Source organism: Sus scrofa, chromosome 18 (genome assembly GCF_000003025.6).
Source record: "Sus scrofa isolate TJ Tabasco breed Duroc chromosome 18, Sscrofa11.1, whole genome shotgun sequence".
Taxonomy (NCBI): domain Eukaryota; kingdom Metazoa; phylum Chordata; class Mammalia; order Artiodactyla; family Suidae; genus Sus; species Sus scrofa.
This window is the reverse complement of record NC_010460.4, coordinates 50,961,451-50,981,718: the sequence shown is the minus strand read 5'-3', so window position 1 is coordinate 50,981,718 and position 20,268 is coordinate 50,961,451. Positions and strand designations below refer to the sequence as shown.

Sequence of the window (20,268 nt, the reverse complement as noted above, 5' to 3'; positions counted from 1 at the left end):
GGTACAGCCACAGATGACCCGTCCGGACAGCTTTGACATTGCTCCCTGCCCCAGGCTAAATGCTGGCTTGGGGTGGAGGGAGCACTTTCTGGGGGTGCAGGACTGGACCTGGGTGGGCCTGACAGCAAAACCTTAGATCCTTAGGATGGCCCTGAAAGCAATCTATCGCCCTGCTCCCCACCCCACAGCCCAGACAAGAGGTGGGTCCTTTGTGCAGCCAGGACAGACTGGAGGGGTGTGGACATCGCAGTCTCATGCCTCCCCTGTCTGGTCCTGGCACCTTGCTAACTGGAGCTCTAAGGGCAGCCAACACAGGGCTGAGACAAGTGAAAAAAAAAAAAAAAACAAAAAAAACCAGCAGCACTCAGGCCCTCTTTCTTTGGAAATTTGGCATTTTGCTCATCATAATTTTTTTGCATTAATTTTGATTCTTAGGAATTTGCATTAAAATATTTGTCTTGGAGTTCTCATTGTGGCACAGTGGGGTAAGAATCCGACCGTAGCAGCTCGGGTTACTGCGGAGGCATGGGTTTGATCCTCCGGCCCGGCACAGTGGGTTAAGGGATCGGGCATTGCTGAAGCCGCTGTGTAGATCGGATTCAACCCTTGGCCTGGGAACTTTCATATGCGGTGGGTGAGGCCATAAAAAACATATATACATTATTTGTCTTGATGGCTGATATTTTTGGTGTCCTCTTAAAGCGCCTCCAGAGGCAGTGCCTCCCCCATGCTCCCAGGCCTGACAAGGCTGTCAGTGATCCGTGAGACAACCCCCCCCCCATTCCCACCCGCCTGTGCTCAGGAGCCAGCCTGGCTCCTGATCGGGGACCAGCACCCCGTGTGCAGGTGGAACAGAAATGGTTTCCCACACGGAGCATTGTGTCCCCGGGGACAAAGGAGCAGGGGCGTGGGCCAGCCCCATGGGGCTGAGGTGGTGGGCTCCCCACACCAGGTCCCCATAGCAGGCCACAGGCCCCATCTCCCGCTGTCACCACACCAGCTCTCTGCTTGTGCCAAAGACACCACCTCCCTTCTCCCCGGTGCCCCCCACGGCCCCTTGTGCAAGATTTCTCAGCCAAGCTCTGACCACAGCCCCAGGGACCGGCAGACATGGGCTTCCTGCTGCCTGCAGCTGTGGGCGTCCGGCTCTGGGTGGTTGTTTTTCTCCCGACATCATTAGCTCTGCCAGGAGCAGAACCAGCCCCGGGTTTATGCTGACCTCGTCATTTCACCCAAGGAGAAGAAACGGCAGGGGAGGAGGAAACCACGCCGGAGGGACTGGCCGCGGGCCCTTTCCTCCAACGCCTCCGCCCAGCCCGGCTTGGAGGAGCGGCCTGCTCTCCCCGCCACCCTGCCGCCAGCTCTGGCTCCTCTGCGCACTGCTTGGGCACAGGGCTGCCCCAGAGGACGTCTGGATTTTTCTTGGTTTTGGAAAATGTAACTCTCTCTGCTCCTGGCCTGGAGCAATGGGCCTCAGGCTCCTGAGCAAGAGAGCTCTCTTCGGGGAAGCCTGGCTTTCTGAGCCTTTCCATGATGACTGTAGGGTCTTGCTTCTGCCCCTAAGCAAGTGGGTTCTACCCCCAAGATCCCAGGCCCCAAGCTCCCCGGCTGGGGCTCTAAACTTCCCAGACCCTTTACGGAGTGGGGGTCACCTCCCAGGCCTCCTGGCAGCCTGTGCCTTCTAGGTCACAGGGCCGGAGTCTGGAGCCCTGGAGAAAGGACCTGGTCTGCCCAACAAAGTTAGCGCCACACAATTCACCCCAAGTGGATCGTCCCTAAAGCAGCTACACATACGGTCAGATACCAAGGAGCAGACACTTGTCCAAGCCAAACAAGCCCCTGGATGGAGGAGAGTATGAGAAACCCTTGTAGAAAACCAGAAGGGGCAGAGACCTACCTTTTCCTTCTTGGCGCTCTCCATCCTGGCTCTGTCATCCAGCATCTGTACTGCAGCCAGCCCGTGGGAGCTGGGACCCCTCTGCGTTCCCCAACAGGCTTCCAAGGCAGAAATAGCCCCAGCTTCTTCCAGGTGAGTGGCACGGCCAGCCTGGGTGTCTGGGAGAATAGGGCCCACCCTCTGGCTGGACTCTGGCTTGAGGTTCAATCACAGAGTTTCCTCCTTTTCATTGTTCTCCAGCAAGCCTGAGAGCCTCCCCTTCTGGGTCGCAGCCGGGACCCTTCCCCACGGAGGCCTCGTCAGGCTGGGTGTGGCCAGGGCAGGGCCATCGCCGGGCTCCAGGGCTGGTCAGGGCTGGTCAGCTTTTTCTCTGGGCTGTGCTGATCTCTGACGGCGTGGTGTTCTCTTAATAGACTCAGCAGACTCTTTCTCTGAGGGGCAGCGTTTGAGTAATTAGGCTGCAGGCGACTGTGTTTCTCTCTCACACCCCAACCTGTTTCCCCAAGGCTCAGTCACTGCCCAACACTTCCTGCTCCAACCAGGTGTGGATGGGAAATTCTCCTGCCAGGGCTTTCTGTGCTCCCGTGAGGGCCCACACTGCCATGGCAACCAGGAGCAGGCCTCTGCGCTCACACCCTCCAGCCTCCACAGGGCTGACCATCCTGTCATTAGAGCTGCCATGCAGAAAACTGGGCCTCCATTCCCATCGCCATAGCAACAGCCCAATCGCCTTATCATCGCAGACTTTGCCACCTGCACAGTTCCCATGGCAGGGTCACAGGGTCTTCCAAACTCACGACCTAAAAAGTAGAGGCCCCATGAGTCTAAGAACCAGAGGAGAGGGAGTGGATAGCTTGGCCACCAGCATTGCCACATGTGCCCAGACCACCCTCGAGCTTTGGTCACTGCCTTCCCGGCCTGAGCTGGGATCCCGCAGAAGGAGCAAGGAGTGCCCGGTGGGACCTCGCCAGATGGATGTGCTGTAACATTTTTAAACCAACTTCCTGTTGATGGTCATCCGGGCAGTTTCAGTTTTTTTTCTGTTATAAATCTTGGTCTTTCACCAAGATTTTTTGTTTGTTTCATGAACACATGCACATGTTTCTTTTGGATGGTTCCTAGAGGCTGAATTGCTAGATCAGATGCTGTGCACGTTTTGTGATTGTGCAACAGGACTGCATTGGCCCCTCAAATGGTTTCACCAATTTATGAGTCCTTCCACTTTCATTAGGAGTTTGGCTACTTACTGGCCAAAACTTGAGATGAAGAATCTTTCTGATTTTTGCCCATCACTGCCATTTGAATTGCATAAGGGCTGGACACCTTTTTCACATGTTTATGGTTATCTGTCTAAGGATGATTCGTTTATATTAACTGTTATATATTATATAATATATGACATTATATATTAACTGTTTTGTCACTGAATTGTCTTCTACTTCTCAATTTGTATGAACTATTTTTATATTCCATCAATAAGATCTATTAATACTCTGCTTGTTAAATATGCTATAATTATAATACCTCCCCCAGCTGATTGACCTATGCACACTGAGGTATATGAAATAATTGGCCAATGGAGACTTGCTGTATAGCACAGAGAACTCTACCCAATATTCTGTGATCATCTATGTAGGAAAAGAATTTGAAAGAGAATGGATGTGTGTACATGCATAACTGAATCACTTTGTTATCACAATCTTGTAAATCAACTCTACTCAGTAAAACTTAAAAAAAGAAAAAAAACCCTCTTCCAGTCTACTGCTAAACTTACAGCTTGATCAGTGGTGTCTTCCGTCATACAGAAGTATTTCTTTTTTTCTGAATCTCAGTCTTGGCTTTCTTTTTTTTTTTTTTTTTTTTTTTCAGCTGGTGTCTTTAAGAAAAGCATTTCCCACCCAAAATTAGAAAAATGTTCTTCCACACTTCCTTCTAATATTTTTCCAAAATTTTTAAACATTTAACACTTTGGCCCCTCTAGAATTCGCTAGTGTATAGTAACAGCTAGGAGTCTAATATTTGTTGGGTAGGCTAGCCTCTCTCCATTGATTTGTATTGTGGACTGCGCCACAGTTTGTGCTCCACTATTGTAATTCTCTGTTCTGAGGGAATGGCTCAGCTCTGATCACCTCGCAGGTGTGATCATAAGCCAGCAGACCAAGTCTGGAACCACAGCTATCAGAACACTTTGTGATCCCCTGGGAACTGAGGCCACAGTTGTAAGGAGCTGCTCCGAGGCCACCTCACATTCTCTTCCCCATCTGCCTGGGATTTCCCCAAATCTCTGGTTCCAAGATGTGAGGCTTTCTGCCCCTGCCCCTCGAGGTGCAGCTGTGTCTAGAATGGGCTTCCAGGAGTTCCCGTGTGGTTCAGCGGTAACGAGCCCACCTAGTATCCATGAGAATGTGCGTTCAATCCCTGGCCTCACTCAGAGGGTTAAGGATCTGGAATTGCGTTGAGCTTCCGTGTAGTTCGAAGATGCAGCTCAGATTTGGCATTGCTGTGGCTGTGGCGTAGGCTGACAGCTGCAGCTCTGATTCAACCCCTAGCCTGGGAACTGCCATATGGCATGGGTGTGGCCCCCCAAATAAATAAATAAATAGAATGGGCTTCCAGTCAGAAGTAAAGTTTTAGAGTGACTTGGGGTGCAGGCGTCCAGCCTCTTTGGGTGGGTGTCATCCTTTGCATGAGACAAGGATGGGAAGCAGTGGCCTTGGATGCTCTTCTACTCTTCTTTTTTTCATCTCTTCTCTCCTGCCTGTGTGCCTAACAGATTGTCTGAATGTAAAAGCAGCTCTTGATATTCTGCCTGCCTTGGCCTCAGCTCTGCCTGTGAGCTGGATATCTCTCTGTCCATTCCTGTGTTTCCCACACTTTTTCAGTGGGCACAATTTTTTAGTTTTTTGATATCCGTCCAGATAGGCATCCCCTTTTATTTTCCTACAAAATTTTCTTCACCATAAGCCTTTTATCTTTCATGTAAGTTTTAGAATCTATTCATCTCTTTTCACTAAAATAATGTTTTATTATTTTTCTCATATAGATCTTAAACATTTCTTAATTACTCCTAAAGAAAGGAAACATATTTATCAGAAGGAAAAATTATCATTATACCTGATTAAAATATTTATGATTCACAAAGTACTTTTCCATTCATTCTGTCATCTGATCAGTCTTGGGACAGTGGGCAGGGGTGTTATTATTTTTTTACCACTTTCATGAGTAGTGAAACTGGGAAGGTTCAAGGATTGGGCCGCAAAGGTCTGTGATGCTCACTGTTCCCCAAGGACAGGGGCCAAGGCAGTCCTCAAGCAAAGGTCCCCGGGCCTGCTGCAAAGCCCTGCCCTCCCTGATCACAAATGACTGAAAGAAACGTCATCTGATCCAAAGGGTAACCATACTGCATACTGGTCACAGCCTTGGGGGTGGCCTCACAGGAGACTTTTAACCAATAGGCCCTACTTGAAACAACAGGAGGTTTTATGAGGGCCTGAAAGTGTCAGAATTTCTGAGCATTCAAAACTCCCAAAGGTACATTCCTGGAAGAATCTGTGGAGCAGGGAGGGGAGGGAGCCTCTTCAGAACTCCCCCCACCCCCGTTCCGGGACCTTGTGCTGCGTGCCTTTCCCCACTTTAAGAAGTTAGCATTTCCCACTTTTTAGTCATTCTCCTCCTGCCCTCTTTGTATTGTTCTAGAAGAGCTCACACAAACGTGTAATTCATCTATGTTTAACCAGGAATTTGTACTGATACTTGCTCCCAGGTTCACTGACCTTTTCAAACTGCGCAAATCCCACTGAGGCGTCCAAGTGTCCTGGCTTTGCTCTGATTGGACAGCCTGCTCTGCCAGTAGGGGGTATGGTCTGCATTGATTGGCTGAAGCCTAGGTCAGGTGCCTGTCTGTAGACCAATCTCTGCGGCAATAGGGACGGGCTTGTGTTGATTGGCTCAGACCTCCTACCCACGTGCCAGCGAGCGGAGCAGGCGGGGCTGAGGAGCGAACCCGGCTTCACAGTCCTCTTTGCGATGTTTTCTTTGTGTTGACTGCAATCTTGATTTTTGCTTTCAGAGGTCCTGGGGCCCGAGCTGACGTGGCCTCTCTGCCCCACCCGCCGGGCCTTTGCCTGGCCCCCGGCCCCCTTCCTGTTCTGCAGACTTTCTTCCACTCTCATCTCCACAGCGGTAAGGCAGCCTCAGGTCCATTAACCGGTCTAAATAAATGACCATGTGTCCAGAGTGGGCTACACATCCATCCCTAGACCCGAGTAGGGGAGGGGTGCCTGGTGGTAAAATACAGCTCCTGGGAAGCCCCTACACGAGGGGCAATTCGTGGGGGTGGGGGGGGACCCTTTATTTCAGGGAGCTCCCAGCTGGCTGGCTCCTGTCTTTCATGGCTGTGATCTCCAGGGTAAACCTTCTTATAGTACATGCCTGTTCTCTCCTGCTCTGACACCTCCTGTTCTCTCTCTGCTGGTGGCAGAGCCATGTCTGTGCCTGTCTTCTCTGTGACTTGGAGAACCTGGTGGGAGCACAGAACATCTGGGTGAGCCATTGCGATAGTAAGCAGTGTTCCTGGGGACTGGTCTGCTGATGGCATCAAGCCTCTGCTCCTTAGACTTGGTGAACTACCAAGGAGGAGCAAGGGAGGAAAAATTCTCCTCTGCCCTCTGGGCCTCCAGCTGGGCCTAAAGATTAAACTGACATTAGCAGGAGAAACGCATAAGAGTTTCATTTAAATGTTTACTGATACATTGGAGCCTTCACAAGAGAATGAAGATCCAAAGACATGACCAGAGAAAACGCTTTTATACCTTTATGAAAGAAACTGTAAATTTGTGAAGGGGTGGTGGGTAGGGAGAGTAAATTGAGGGGAAGTGACTAGGGAGATGAGGGCTGGTTTAACAGGGTTGGTTTGTACAGATTTCTCTTGGCCTCCATTCATCTCTGGTGATAGGAATAGCTTCCTTCCTCCTGGTACAGAGAGGGTACTTTTCACACAGAAGTTTAATCTCCTGCTTCAGGAATAAATCGAGGATCAGGAGTTTCCATTGTGGCTCAGCGTTAACGAACCCGACTGCTATCCATGAAGACGCAGGTTTGATCCCTGGCCTTGCTCAGTGGGTTAATAAGGATCCAGCGTTGCCCTGAGCTGTGGTGCAGGTCACAGACGTGGCTCAGATCCAGCGTTGCTGTGGCGTAGACCAGCAGCTGTAGCTCTGATTTGACCCTTAGCCTGAGAACTTCCATATGCTGCAGGTGTGGCCATAAAAAGAAAAAAAATAAATAAATAAAAATAAAAATGAGGACCAGAGAGCCCTTCTTGCATCTGCTATTTCTCAAAGAACTCAAAATAATCAGTATGTCAAAGTGTCATATTCAAGGTGACATGCTCTGAACTCCTTTGGAGGCCTGACCACATCGGTTGCCCATTTTTGAATGGCTGGGTTCCCCCTGGGCTGGGCCTCCTGGGGTGTGCCTCTCTCCCAGCTTTTATCCACCTCCCTAGAGGGTTCTGCTCTGCAGCTAAACCAAGCACTTTCTGTGAGCTGAGCAAAGCCTGGAAGGTGGGTGGCTGCCTGCCTCACTCTGTGGGGGCAACTTAAGGGACCTCAAGCATTTGTCATGGACAAACGAGCTGCAGATGGATGAGCTGGTCCTCTAGAGCCCAGCTCACTAGGGCGGCCTGGACTCCAGAGGGCTGTGCCACCCCCTCACCTGTGGATGCTGCATGCAGAACGTCAGCCAGTCTTCCCTGCAATTTTTTCTATCCCCATAATTTCGGACTTACAGAACAGCTGCAAGAACAGTACAGTAAACTCCTGGATACCCTTCATCCTGACTCTTTAAATTTACCATATTTGGGAGTTACTGCCGTGGTGCGGCGAAAAGGAATCTAACTAGTATCCATGAGGATGTGGGTAAGATCCCTGGCCTCGCTCAGTGGGTCAGGGATCCGGCATTGCCATGAGCTGTGGTGTAGGTCGCAGGTGCAGCTTGGATCTCGTGTTGCTGCGGCTGTGGAGGCCGGTAGCTGTAGCTCTGATTTGACCCCTAGCCTGGGAACTTCCACATGCCGCAAGTGTGGCCCTAAAAAATAAATAAATAAATAAATAAAAATAAATACATAAATTTACAATATTTGCTTCCCCCTCCATATATATTATAAATACTTCTGGACCCTTTGAGAGCCCACTGCAGACATGACATCCCTTTACCCCTCGGTACTTGTGTTTATTTCCTAAAACCAAAGAATTCTCTTACATAACCACAACACCATGATTGAAATCAGGAAATTAAAACAGATACAATACTATTCTGCAATCTATAGGCCTCTAACAAATTTAAGCCTGTGGCCAAAATCTCCATTTCCCACAGCCTGTAACCTACGGTGACCTCTCCTCCTGTTTGTCATGAATGATAACGACACATATAATCATTGCTGTTGTTACTTATTAAACATCTACTATGACCAGAGCTTGGAATATAATGTCTTATCATTTCCAGCAACAAGATATTTTTCCAGTTTTGCAAATGAAAGAGAAACCATAACCAGAGAGGTTAATGGTTTGTTCACTTTTGTGGTTTGGTGGTTTGTGGCAGGGCTGGGACTGAATCCAAGTTGGGGTGACAGCTGGAGGGACGGAATGGAAGGTGGGTCTTGCTTCTGAGAAAGATGGATGAACGTGGGGCGTTTGTAACCACTTTGGCCAAGTTAGTTTTTCTGGGGGGATGGAGGCTGAGCAAGGGTGAGAGGAGGGAGAGAGCTGCTAGGGTGGAGCTGGCTATGAGTTTGTTATGTGGTTTCGTGTTGGTATGTGCGTCTTACTAGCGATCTCCTTAACCTGGGTCTCAGTTTCTATGTCTCTAAGGTGGTATATCGTCCTCTGTTTTTGTGAGGATTAAATGAGGTAGTATATAGGAGTTCCCGTCCTGGCTCATTGGTTAATGAACCCAACCAGTGTCCATGAGGACGCTGGTTTGATCCCTGGCCTTGCTCTGTGGGTTAAGGATCCGGTGTTGCCCTGAGCTGCAGTGTAGGTCAGATCCCATGTTGCTGTGGCTCTGGCGTAGGGCGGCGGCTACAGCTGATTCGACCCCTAGCCTGGGAACCTCCATATGCGGCCTGTGCAGCCCTAAAAAGACATAAATAAATAAGGTAGCATATAGGAAGTGTTTGCTATAAGGGAAACTACTGTTATGTGTCAAGTGAATACATTTAAATATATTCCAACCAAACGCTGTCCTCCTGGTTCCTCCTTTTGTACAAGTTTTGGGGCAAAAGAAAAGGGGCCTGTTTTCCTCAGAAACGGCTCTCGCTCGCCCCCTATCGGGCAGCGGTGTCAGCGCAGTTAGGATAGGACTACACTGACGGCTCTCCACCATCCAGTCTTCTTGTGACACTGTCTAGTGTGCTGTCTGTGGGTAGCTGGCCTGGCATTGGCCAAAGGCTGTTCTTGAGGTTTGGTACCACAATGAAGGAGATGTAAGAAAAATCCCTTTCCATCCTTTGCACTTGGAAATACCCAGGGAAGAGGGTTGGGGAGGAAGGTGCTGAGTGAAAGGGCAGGTGGTGGGAACTTCCTTCAGCCACAAGAATATCTAGAGCAATGGTCCTCTAAACCACTGCTCCCCAGGGCGCATTTGGGAATGTCCAGAGACATTTTTGGTTGCCCAGTGGCGGGTGGAATGCTACATCTAGTAGGTACAAGGCCTAAGATGCTGCCTACAATGCCTGGACAGCCCCCTAACAACAAGAATTATCCAACCCAAGATACCAATAGCACCGAGGTTGAGACACCCTAATTTAGAATGTTTAGAGGGATGGTGTTGATTTTTCAAATGTACCATCTCTTTCCCATCATTTCAGATCTGGCTGCTTCTAGCATGATAGTTGTAGAAGCTTACTGCCAACTTCCAAAGAAAAGGTCCCTTTTTGTGTGTGTCCTTCAAGATGCTTTCTGATTACCATTTAATAAACAAGAAAAGGGCAAGAGGCGGTACCCCTAGGGAACGGAGCCTCATTTATGGCCATCCACGGAAAAAAGCATTATTTTTACATCTCAAGCAAAATGACTTTACACCAAGTCACTTTACACCTGCCCCTTTTGGGGTGAAGCGGCCCTGCTACTCGGTGAGGTCAGCAGTTTGGCTCTCAAATCAGTGGTTAGTCTGACAACTGGTTTCACAGGTGGTGGGGCAGGCCCGGGAGCCTTCACCCCTGCAGGGTTGTGCTCAAGGGTCTTGTGTGACCAGGGATTTGCTCCCACGAGGGCAGGAGGAAGGCCTGGGAAGGGCATGAGCGGAATCAGATCATCTGAAAATGAGAGGCATGCCTTTACCTTCTGGCAGGAGCCTGTAGAAGAAAAGGTTCCTCCCCTTTACTCAAAAGGAGATCTGATTTACAAAACAGGTACCGGGAAGGCGGTTCGCCCATAAATCAAAGTCGCCCCTGTAGGGTGCACAAAGCACTGGCTCGTGGGTGCTGCTCTGGATCTCACTGCTCGGAGGGAGGACGGTCCTGGGGGACCCTGGACCCCCCGAGAAGACTCAGAACCAACCAGTCGGAAAAGGGACGGCCGTCGGAGAGGACGATTGCAGGAAAAGGCTAAAGACTGCGGGAGAAAGAGCCGGGCGGCCCAAGACAGCCCCGAGAGACCGCGGCGAGCGCACGCGCACGCGCAGCACCATGCCCCGCCCCTCGCTCACGTTTCCGGCCGCCCCTCTCTGCATCCGGGGCACGCAAACTCTTCGTTAAGCCTCAGGCGGCCGCCCCGGACCGGAAGCGGAAGTGAACCCCGAGCCAGGGGGAGGAAGCCGGTGGCCGACCCGTCAGCAGCCGGCGGCGGTCTCGAGGGGCGGCGCCGCCCTCCTCCCTGCGAGCCGGTCCCGCGGCCGGGCGGGTGGCCGGCCCGAGGCCTCGGCGCCATGAAGCTCTACAGCCTCAGCGTCCTCTACAAAGGCGATCCCAAGGTGGTGCTGCTCAAAGCCGCGTACGACGTGTCCTCCTTCAGCTTCTTCCAGAGGTCCAGGTGAGCGGGCCTGGGCGGGGATCGCCGGGCCCGGAATCGGGGGAGGCCCGCGGCTCGGCCCCCCGTAGCGGAGCCCAGCGGCGGCCTCCTCCTCCGGCTGTGGACTGTGCCTCTGAGGAACCCTTCTCCCTTCGACCTCGGAAGGCTTTCTGCACCCCGCTCCAGGGCGGGCTCCTGTAGGATTTCGGTCGCGTGAGAAGTAGAACGGGGCTGTGAAAAAGTGCAGATTCCCCAGGTTCACGCCCAGACAGTCCGAACTAGTAGGTTGAAACCCAGAAGTCTCTGTTTTAAGCCCGCAGCTCCCGCTCAGTAGTTCTGACCCGGGAAGCTTGTGTGCCACGCCTCAAGAGCCACGTTTAGACGTTCCGGTGGGGCTTTCTACCCTCCTCTCGGAGAGAGTGCTGTACTCTCCCGTCGAGTGAATGAAGTCACTGAGGCCCCAAGCGATGATGTCGAACCAGCCAGGACTCACCAAAGTTACATGCTCTTTACGGTCCTCTCTATGGTTTGGGAGGACGCGTGGGATTTGTAGGGCTTCCAAGCTTTCAAACATTTGTGAGGCGTGTAAATGCAGTAAGGTGGGTATTCGGAGAACCACAGACACTTCCAGCCGGATTGTGGGGGGGTGGGGGTGACTCAGGCGCAAAAGGAGAAGGACCCGACGGAATCCAGGTCTGTGGTCACCCAGTCCCCAAGTCTGGTAGAATCTGCCGTCTGGATTCTGTTTTCATTCTTTCAGTGCAGTTGTCTTCTTCTTCTTCTTCTTTTTTTTTTTTAGTGAAAGTATAGTTGATGTACAGTGTGTTGCCAGTTTCTGCTACACAGTAAAGTGACTCAGTCGTACACATATTTTTTTTTTTTTCAGTATTATCTTCCATCATGGTCTATCCCGAGGGGCTGGGTATAGTTCCCTGTCCTGTACAGTAGGACCTTATTGTTCTTCCGTTCTAAATGTAATAGTTTGCACATCCACTAAGCCCAGACTCCCAGTCCATCCCCTCCCCCTCCCCTCCTGCTGGTCAGTCACACGTCTGTCCTCAAAGTGTGTGGGTCTGTTCCTGTTTTGTAGATGAGTTGCTTTGTGCCATACTTTAGATTCCACATATAAGTGATATCATACGGTCTTTGTCTTTGTCTTTCTGACTTAGTTCACTTAGTGTGATATCTCCGGTTGGATCTCTGTCTCTGTGAATGGCAATACATTTATGGCCGAGTTGTATTCCATTGTATGTATGTGTGTATATATATACCACATCTTCTTAATCCATTCATCTGTCAGTGGGCATTTGGATAGTTTCCCTGTCTTGCCTACTGTGAACAGTGCTGCTATGAATACAGGGGTGCATGTACCTCTTTGAATTATGGTTTAGCCTGCATAGCTGCCCAGGAGTGGGATGGCTGGGTCATACGGTAGTTCTAGTTTTAGTTTTCTGAGGAACCTACATAGTGTTACCCATTGTGGTTGTACCAACTTACATTCCCACCAACAGTGCAGGAGGGTTCCCCTTTCTCCACACCCCCTCCAGCATTTGTTATTTGTAGACTTCCTAATGGGATGGTATGAGATGGAACCTCGTAGTTGTGACTTTCATTTCTCTAGTAATTAGCGATGTTGAGCGTCTTTTCATTTGCCTCCTGGCCATCCGTCTGTCTTTGGAGAAAGGTTGATTTAGGTCTTCTCCCCATTTTTCAGTCGGGTTTGTTTTGTTGTTGTTACAGCTGTTTTGTTCTTGCTGGCAGGATCTGAAACAATTCCTCTTGTTATTTTCTTGGAAACTTACTACTTTTTTGGGTCCTCCCTGGAACTTGGCTTTCTTTACCATGACGCCTCCTGTCTGTGTCGCTCCTTTTCTGTGATGGAGCCGTTGGTGCTACCTTAGCTAACCCTGATTCTTTTTCTTTTTCCCCTGCCCCCGTGTCCTGAAGACCCGCAGAGATTTTGCCATAGGCCATGTCACCTGACTGGTTTGCGACACCCAGACCAGTTTCAGATGGTTAACACAAGTGCAGTGGCACAGGGGCATCTCTACCAGTGTCTCTTAAAACCACACGGATTCCAGCTGAGCTCTTTTTTCTTTCTTCTGAAGTCTTCCTCGCTTCCATCCTGCCTGCCTCATGATTATCAGAACCTAAGCTTCAAACCTCTGAGTGGTTTTTCCAGCTCTCCTGGCCCTTGGGTGCAGACTCTCAGTGAATGCAGTGCTGCCTTTGTCTAATTATAGTTCTACTCTAAGTTCTTTCTCTTTTTCATTTTACTGCAAGCACTTCCTTAATTTGAGACTTTTCTCTAAGGGATTATTTTGATACTGTCACTCAAAATGATCGTAGCAAGTAATACGATGCGCCAGACTTGGCACTAAGTGCCCATTTAATCATTACAGCGGATCTTGATTTATAGTGAAGTGCGGTGCAGTAAGTGTGCCGTCAGAGGCCGTGTCTCACAAGCGGTGGAGCTGGGATCCCAGCCAGGGTCGGGAGTCCTCACTCTTCTCTGTGGCGCTTGGTGGGTTTCAGAAGCGTCCACATCTGCTGGGGCCAAGTGTGGACGCCACAAGTCAAGACCCTGCTCTGATGGCCCTTGGGATAGCATTCCTGGTCTGAGGCATGTGAATTCCACCTCCTCCGGCTGGACCGTTGTCATCTGTGACTGTTCTGTCTGGCCACGTGAAAATCTACAATTTTCACCTGTAGAAAATTCCCCAGACGTCTGGCAGTGGGTGGCGTGGGTGAGCGAGGTAGCAAACAGATGTGGTTTGAGTGCTTGTGAGGCTGTGTAATCCCCTGTGTTTGCGTTCACGTCCAGAGCATTTCTTATTTGTTAGGAGGGTGGGGAGGGAAGGGAGGGAAATCAAGAAGCCGAATCTCCTTCGCGTATTCGCTCAAAGGTCACTTTCCGTTGTGTCGGGGACAGGGTGACAGGAGCGGGTGACATGTGCTGTGTTTCTTAGTGTTCAGGAATTCATGACCTTCACAAGTCAGCTGATTGTGGAGCGCTCAGCAAAAGGCAGCAGAGCTTCTGTCAAGGAACAAGGTAAGAGGACCTGCCGCCCTGTGAGCATGCGCTGGCCCGGCTGCCCCGCCTTGGGCCGCTCTCCGCGGGAGCCGTGCCCGGTGATGGAGCGGCCGGCAGGACCCCCTCCTCGGCTCCTCTGTCCTCCTCCTCCTCCTCCTCCTCTTACGCAAAGTTCTGTGCCTACTGTTGGTGTCTAAGGTGCTTGGTTAAAATCACGCCCGAAGCTTGGACTCCTTCGGATGAGGGAGCAGCGAGCGGCCTCCTGGGTGTGTCCCCCACGCCCACCCCCGGCGTTGTAGACATCGCAGACGGGGCCCTCGCCCTGCTGAGGTCACACTGTGTTCCATACGCCTGAGATTTGGGCCCAGGAGTCTGGAAGCTCATTAGTTTTTGCCTCATGACGTTAGGTTTTTTTTCCTCCTCATGATTCGGAGTTCCCCGCAAGAAGTTTTTAGGCAGTTATTTGAGAGGCATTTGATTAGCCATGTCATCTCTGAATTGTTTGAAAGTGATGAAAATTAATTTCATAGATTGTGACTGTGTTGCAGCAGCTCTTGCACAGACTGTACCTTTGGACGATTTGACGACTTCATCACAGTCATACTTGAGCCCTCAGGCAGCAGCGGCTCATTTTTCTGGATGGGACCTGTCTCTTCTCCCTCCCCTGCTCCCTCCGTGCCAAGGCCCGCATAGAATAGAGCAGGGGAGGTTGCTGTGATGAGGGAGCCCGAGGCCCTGAGTGCTGATGTCGGGGTTGTGCCCAGTCTTACGGGGCTTTTGAAGGAGGTGGAGGCTGTGTAGCTTGTCGGGGGAGGAGAGCAGAGCCTCAGAGGGCTGCAGCTTCCTGAGACACGGCTGAGCCTGACGCTGACTCTGAGCTCAAGGTTGTGACTTGGACACGCACCCGGCCCTGTGGCTTGGGATGGTGCTCTTTGGATCCTGGCTTTGCACGCTGGGCCCCGGGGCACTTACTGGCCCCCGGGCAGGTCTTGGGCCCCGGCACAGGCAGGGCTCTTGCATGCGCTGGCCCGTGTGCAGGGCCTCTCCACACGGCTCCCTCGGAGTGGCTTCAGTGACCCAGAAGGCGGGAGCCCGGCACTGTAACACTTGGCTTTTGGGGGTGAGAAAGTCTGAAGCCCCGTGTCACCCTCCGTGTGTCCGACCTCTCGCCTCCTTAGAATATCTGTGCCACGTCTACGTGAGAAACGACAGTCTTGCGGGAGTGGTCATTGCTGACAGTGAATACCCATCCCGGGTGGCTTTTACCTTGCTGGAGAAGGTGAGTTTGCAGCCTGGCTAGACTGGACCTAGACGCGTGTGGATCGGGGGCAGGCGTGACCACAGTGCCCGAGGGGTGAGGGGTGTATCTGCGGTCACCCTGTTCCAGCCTCTCTTCTCACCCGAAACCAGGAGACAGCCGGGAGCCTTCCCACTTCCCTCCCTGGCGCTGCTTTCTGCCTCGCATCCCCCTAGCGTTCCTGGTGCCACCTTGATGCTCCTTGTCTGCCCCAGAGTCACAGCACCTCTCCTTCTGAGGTCAGCGGTGGCTGTGCTTTTGCCCCGGTCACTCCTCTAGCTGGCCTTCTTCCTGCCTCTGCCCTCCGCAGTCAGGACTTTCAGTTCCTTCTGAGCCTCCCTAGACTCTGTGCTCTGTCTGCCCCGTGACCCACCTCCCCTCCTCTCCATCCTGCCGCCCTGCGCACACCAGGCTCCTCCCGCCTCTGTGCTCCTGCTCGAGGAGTCCCCCTGCCGGCTCCTCGTGCAGCTACAGCCGCTCCTCTCCCCAGTGTGGGGCCAGCGCCTCCCCACCGCGTCCCTCAGTGTCTCTGTGCTTCCACGGACGGTAAATTCCTCAGAGACGCTGGCCTTACCGTTCCCAAAGCACTCATGCTCTTCGAAGCACGTGAAGTCTGGTGATTGGAAGCGCCCATGTGGCACAGCAGGTTAAGGGTGTGGTGCTGCAGGTGCCATCCCTGGCCCAGGAGCTACCATATGCCGCAGGTGCAGCCAAAAACAAAAAACAAAAAACAAACTGGTGGTTGCTTAAATTCAAAGAACCTAATAACCTTTTCGAAGAATTGTTTTGGAAAATTAGAGGGCCAATCAATATCCTTTTTCCTGGAAATTCATAATCTGGTGAAAGTGGAAATCTGTAGTTTAAAATTCCAGTACTGTTATCATTCACCAAGATGAGGTTCATACCAGGCTGGCCTACTGGGTTTTTAATCCCTAGAATACTGAGGAAGGAGGAACTTGAACCTAGATTTTCCCTTTGCCCTTCGCCGCCCGCCTGTGCCCTCCTCCCTGGGGCCGGGGGCCTGAGACCCTCTCGTGGATGAGCACGGGGCGGTGTTAAGCTCCTCTGTCTTGCAGGTACTAGACGAATTCTCCAAGCAGGTCGACAGGATAGAATGGCCAGTGGGATCCCCTGCCACCATCCTCTACACAGGCCTGGATGGTCACCTCAGTAGATACCAGGTGAGGTGTAAAGACGGTGGCCGGAACCACGGGAACCAGAAAGGCCAGAGGCCCCTGGTGGTTGTGGCTCCGGGCGATGTCCTTTTGAAAAAACACAGGGACTCCCATTAAGACCTGGAACCTGTAGTTCCCATCATGGCTCAGCGGTAACGAACCCGACTAGTGTCCATGAGGACGAGCGTTCCATCCCTGGCCTCACCCTTGTGTTTCAGTGGAAATGAATCCAGCTAGCATCCGTGAGGATGCAGGTTAGGTCCCTGGCCTCACTCAGTGGGTTAAGGATCCAGCGTTGCCGTGAGCTGTGGTGTAGGTCACAGATGCAGCTCAGATCTGGCGTTGCTGTGGCTGGGGTGCAGGCCGGCAGCTGCAGCGCCGATTAAACCTCTAGCCTGGGAACCTCCATATGCTGCACGTGTGGCTCTAAAACACAAGAAACAAAAGATCTAGGACCTGAATTCCTAGACAGACTTTTGCTTCTCTGTCACGAGTTTAAACAGCCTGTGGTTGTTAACTTGTAAAAGTGTATCCAGCTCTCTTGGTTTTGAGCCCTGTTTCTCGGTGGCCACTCAGTCCTGACGTGGTTTTTATTTTTGGCTCTTTTCTAGAACCCCCGAGAAGCTGACCCCATGAGTAAAGTGCAGGCTGAACTAGACGAGACCAAAATCATCCTGGTAAGCAAGCTGTGGCGAGCAGGTCCGAAGACTGGGGGCAGACAGGTTGGCTGGCAGTCAGGCGCACCTCCGAGGCTCGTTTCAATTGTGACCAAAGCACCTTTCGGAAAGTGGGGTTGCTCCCTCTCCCCATGCGTCAGAGGCCTCAAAGCCAGATTCCCTCAGACAACCCTCCAGGGTCCCTCCTGCGCCCATCTTGGTTCATGGCGCCTGTTGTTGTCCTGCCATCCCCGCTCCGTCTGGACAGCTACCAGGTTCGAGGTGATTCTGCCTCCTCTGGGGTGCCTGCCTCAGCCTGCCTCACAGCCCAGCAGGCACCTCCCTTGCAGGGTCTCAGCACGGACGAATCACAGACCCAGCTGTCAGACAGGCCTGCTTTAGGGGAGCAGGAACCCTGCATTTTTATCTGCAATCTCCTGGTTTCTAACTGCTGCTTCAGCTTTTTTAAAATTCTCAGCTGCCTTTGGCACTTGAGCAGATCAAGTTTGGTTCTTGCGGCCTCTGCCTCTGACTGGTCCCTCGCTTCCCTCCTGCCTTCAGTCTGCCCATCAGACAGTAGCTCTTGATCTGTCGTTCTCTGTAAGTCCTTCAGCAGCTCTCAGAGCAGCCCCAGCCTAAAGCGCAGACTCCCTGACATGGTCTCATGACCCTATCTGCCTCCTACCCTTTCTATCTGGTTCCTACGCAGGCGCCCCACACTCAGGCTTCCCAAGGATTTGGGGGCTGTGGCAGGCCCTCTCTGGATGTCACCGCATTGTCACTACATGTCTACGTGAATCCTGACGAGTGTGCCAGCTCCCAGGACCGGGGGCTTGTCCTTGTCTTCACAGCCCTGCTCGCAGAACAGTGCCTGGCTTAGGCTTAGGGTCAGGGCTTCACCAGCGCCCAGTTATTACCGGACACCTAAGTGATGGATATAAAACCCAGGAAAGGGGCCCCGAGAACCCCGGGCCCAAGGATAAAACTCCTGCCACCACTGGCTCAGCTTTCATGTGCGTCGGTATAAAGTCTGGGGCGGCCCCCGGAAAGCTACATTCTGTAAGGAGCATCCCAGGGGCTTCAGGCCTAGGCCTTCTAAACCAGGCCTCGAATAACATTTCTGGGCTTTGAAATGAAAGTTCGATGTGAACATTTTCAGGCATCTGTCTTTTGTACCATGTGTTTTGACCAAGGCCTGCGTCTGCCTCCTGCGGCTTCAGAACCGGCGCCTGTGAGCAGCGCGGAGCCGGGAGGCACCCACTCTGGCCTTGCTTCTCTCCGCGCTGCAGAGGGCACGTGGGTCCTCGCCACCCAGCCCCGTTCCGGCTGCGGTGGCAGCGTCTGGATTGTGGGTGTGCTGCCTTTTGTCCCATTCGGTCCTTGATCCAGTTCACTCTTTGGGGTGGAAATCTGAGCTGCTTGGCTGTTGCAGGGAGGAGGCCTGTCCTTGCTCATCCCGCATCTGTGCCGCTCGCTCTGAAGGCGTCTCTGCGGCACGGTCACCTGGGGCGGGAGCGAGTCGGCCACTCCTTGATGGCCCGGGCAGCGGGGCCGGGGGCGCGCCGTTCCTCCCCGAGAGCAGGGCTCCTCTCACAGGGTTGGCAGTAATGACGTGTACTCCCCTGGGCGAAGCGGGGGTCGTTCTGTCCAGTGGGAATGTGTGTAAGTACAGGTGTGAGCCATCTCCTGGGGTGTGGCTCTGAGCCTGTGCTGCACAGAACCTGGGAGAAGTGCTCTAGGTCCCAGGTAGAACCTTCTAGATCGTCCAGGAAGGTCCCTAGGTCCTGTCTCCTCCTCCGGTCTGGGACACTGTGTCTTCTGCTCGTGTAGTGGGGAGGAGCCCAAAGGAAGGGCTTTCCTGAGCTTCACGGAGAGGGGGCTGGCGTTGCCGCCTCTGCGAACCGAGCCAAGCGTTCTCTTCTGCTTTGCCTCCCGTCCAGCACAACACCATGGAGTCTTTGTTGGAGCGGGGCGAGAAGCTGGATGACCTGGTGTCCAAGTCCGAAGTGCTGGGGGTGCAGTCTAAAGCCTTCTATAAAACGGTGAGGACCCCCCTCACCCCTTCCCATGAGCAGTGGGGTGACAGCGCCCCTCCTGAGGGCTCGCCGCACAGTGAGCCTCCGTGGGGCGTTCAGTTACTGCGGAGGCCGAAGGCAGCTGCACAGACCCAGTCAGTAGTGGCCAGTGGAGCCGGGCCCTGCGGAGCCAAGGCCGGCGGAGGCCTGGCTCCACCCTGCCTCCAGCTGCTCCCCGGAGGCCAGAGGCAGGGTCCCCCTCCAGCTGCCGTGATCACGGCCTTTCTGAAGAAAGAGGTTCTTCTGCCACAGAGGTTCTCACGCTTCTAATTTCCCTTCGACCCGTGTCCTTCACTGTTTAAACGGCAGGGGGCGCTGCGGTCTCGGTCCATCCACACACCTGAGCTCACCTGTGTGCCTTAGAGGAGGTGTCGTGGGGCCGGGGGTGGCCGTGAACAGGCAGTGACAGAAGGTAACAGAGGCCCCACAAACCAAGCGGAGACTCTGGTCTCTGAGGACAGGGTCAGTAAGAAACAGCCTTGCGGGGTCAGGTGGCTTTATGGGGAGACAAGGCTGGAGCAGAGGAAGGGCTTCAGCCAGTCCGACTTCCATCACGGGTCTTTGTCCTTGGCTTAGCAGTGGGAAGTTTACTTCCTTACTGATGGCGTTATTGGGGGGGGCGGGCAGAAGGATCGGGGGCTGAATCGCTTCCGGACAGCTCCCCTCCAGGGGTCGGGATCAGGCCTTATCTCCCTCTCCCCTCGGCAGTTCCGGGGCCTTCAGGGGTCTGGTTCCCGGAGCCCCCAGTAAAGCCGCAGACCCCCAGGAGCTCCCAGCACTGCACCTGCCGGCGTCCACTTCAGCTCCTCTTTGTCTCTTTCAAGGCCCGGAAACAAAACTCGTGCTGCGCAATCATGTGACGGCAGCTGGCAGTGCCCCTGCGCCCACCGTCACCGTCATCCGCATCGGAACGCAGCCCCCAGGACGCGGAGCCGCGGGGAACCACCCAGCGTGGGACGGACTCAGTTTTCGCTCTAGGGCTCCTGGGAGGAACGAGGGTGGTGGAAGGGACCCGGGGGCGGGTCGTTCACATCCACGTGTCTAGTAATTTTTGAGACGGTCGTTCGAGGCCCCTCAAGCTGTATTTTTGGCCCAAATGAAACCATAAAGCTCAGTGACTCCCGTA

At 52.9% G+C, this 20,268-nt stretch overlaps 2 protein-coding genes across 2 annotated transcripts in view; one reads left to right on the top strand and one right to left on the bottom strand.

Annotated features, from left to right (window-relative positions):
• Window positions 1–2,552, bottom strand: part of GCK (glucokinase) — a 45,334-nt gene extending 42,782 nt beyond the window's left edge. Inside the window, exon 1 of the mRNA XM_013985832.2 lies at window positions 1,898–2,552. Within this exon, the coding sequence (XP_013841286.1) occupies window positions 1,898–1,942 (45 nt within the window). The 5' untranslated portion in view covers window positions 1,943–2,552. The remainder of the gene's footprint in view (window positions 1–1,897) is intronic.
• On the top strand, window positions 10,335–20,268 carry YKT6 (YKT6 v-SNARE homolog). The gene is given in 7 exon segments (NM_001244914.1): window positions 10,335–10,926; window positions 13,875–13,957; window positions 15,118–15,218; window positions 16,313–16,417; window positions 17,023–17,088; window positions 19,008–19,109; window positions 19,967–20,268. Coding segments are annotated over 7 exon segments (597 nt in total). The 5' UTR covers window positions 10,335–10,822; the 3' UTR covers window positions 20,003–20,268.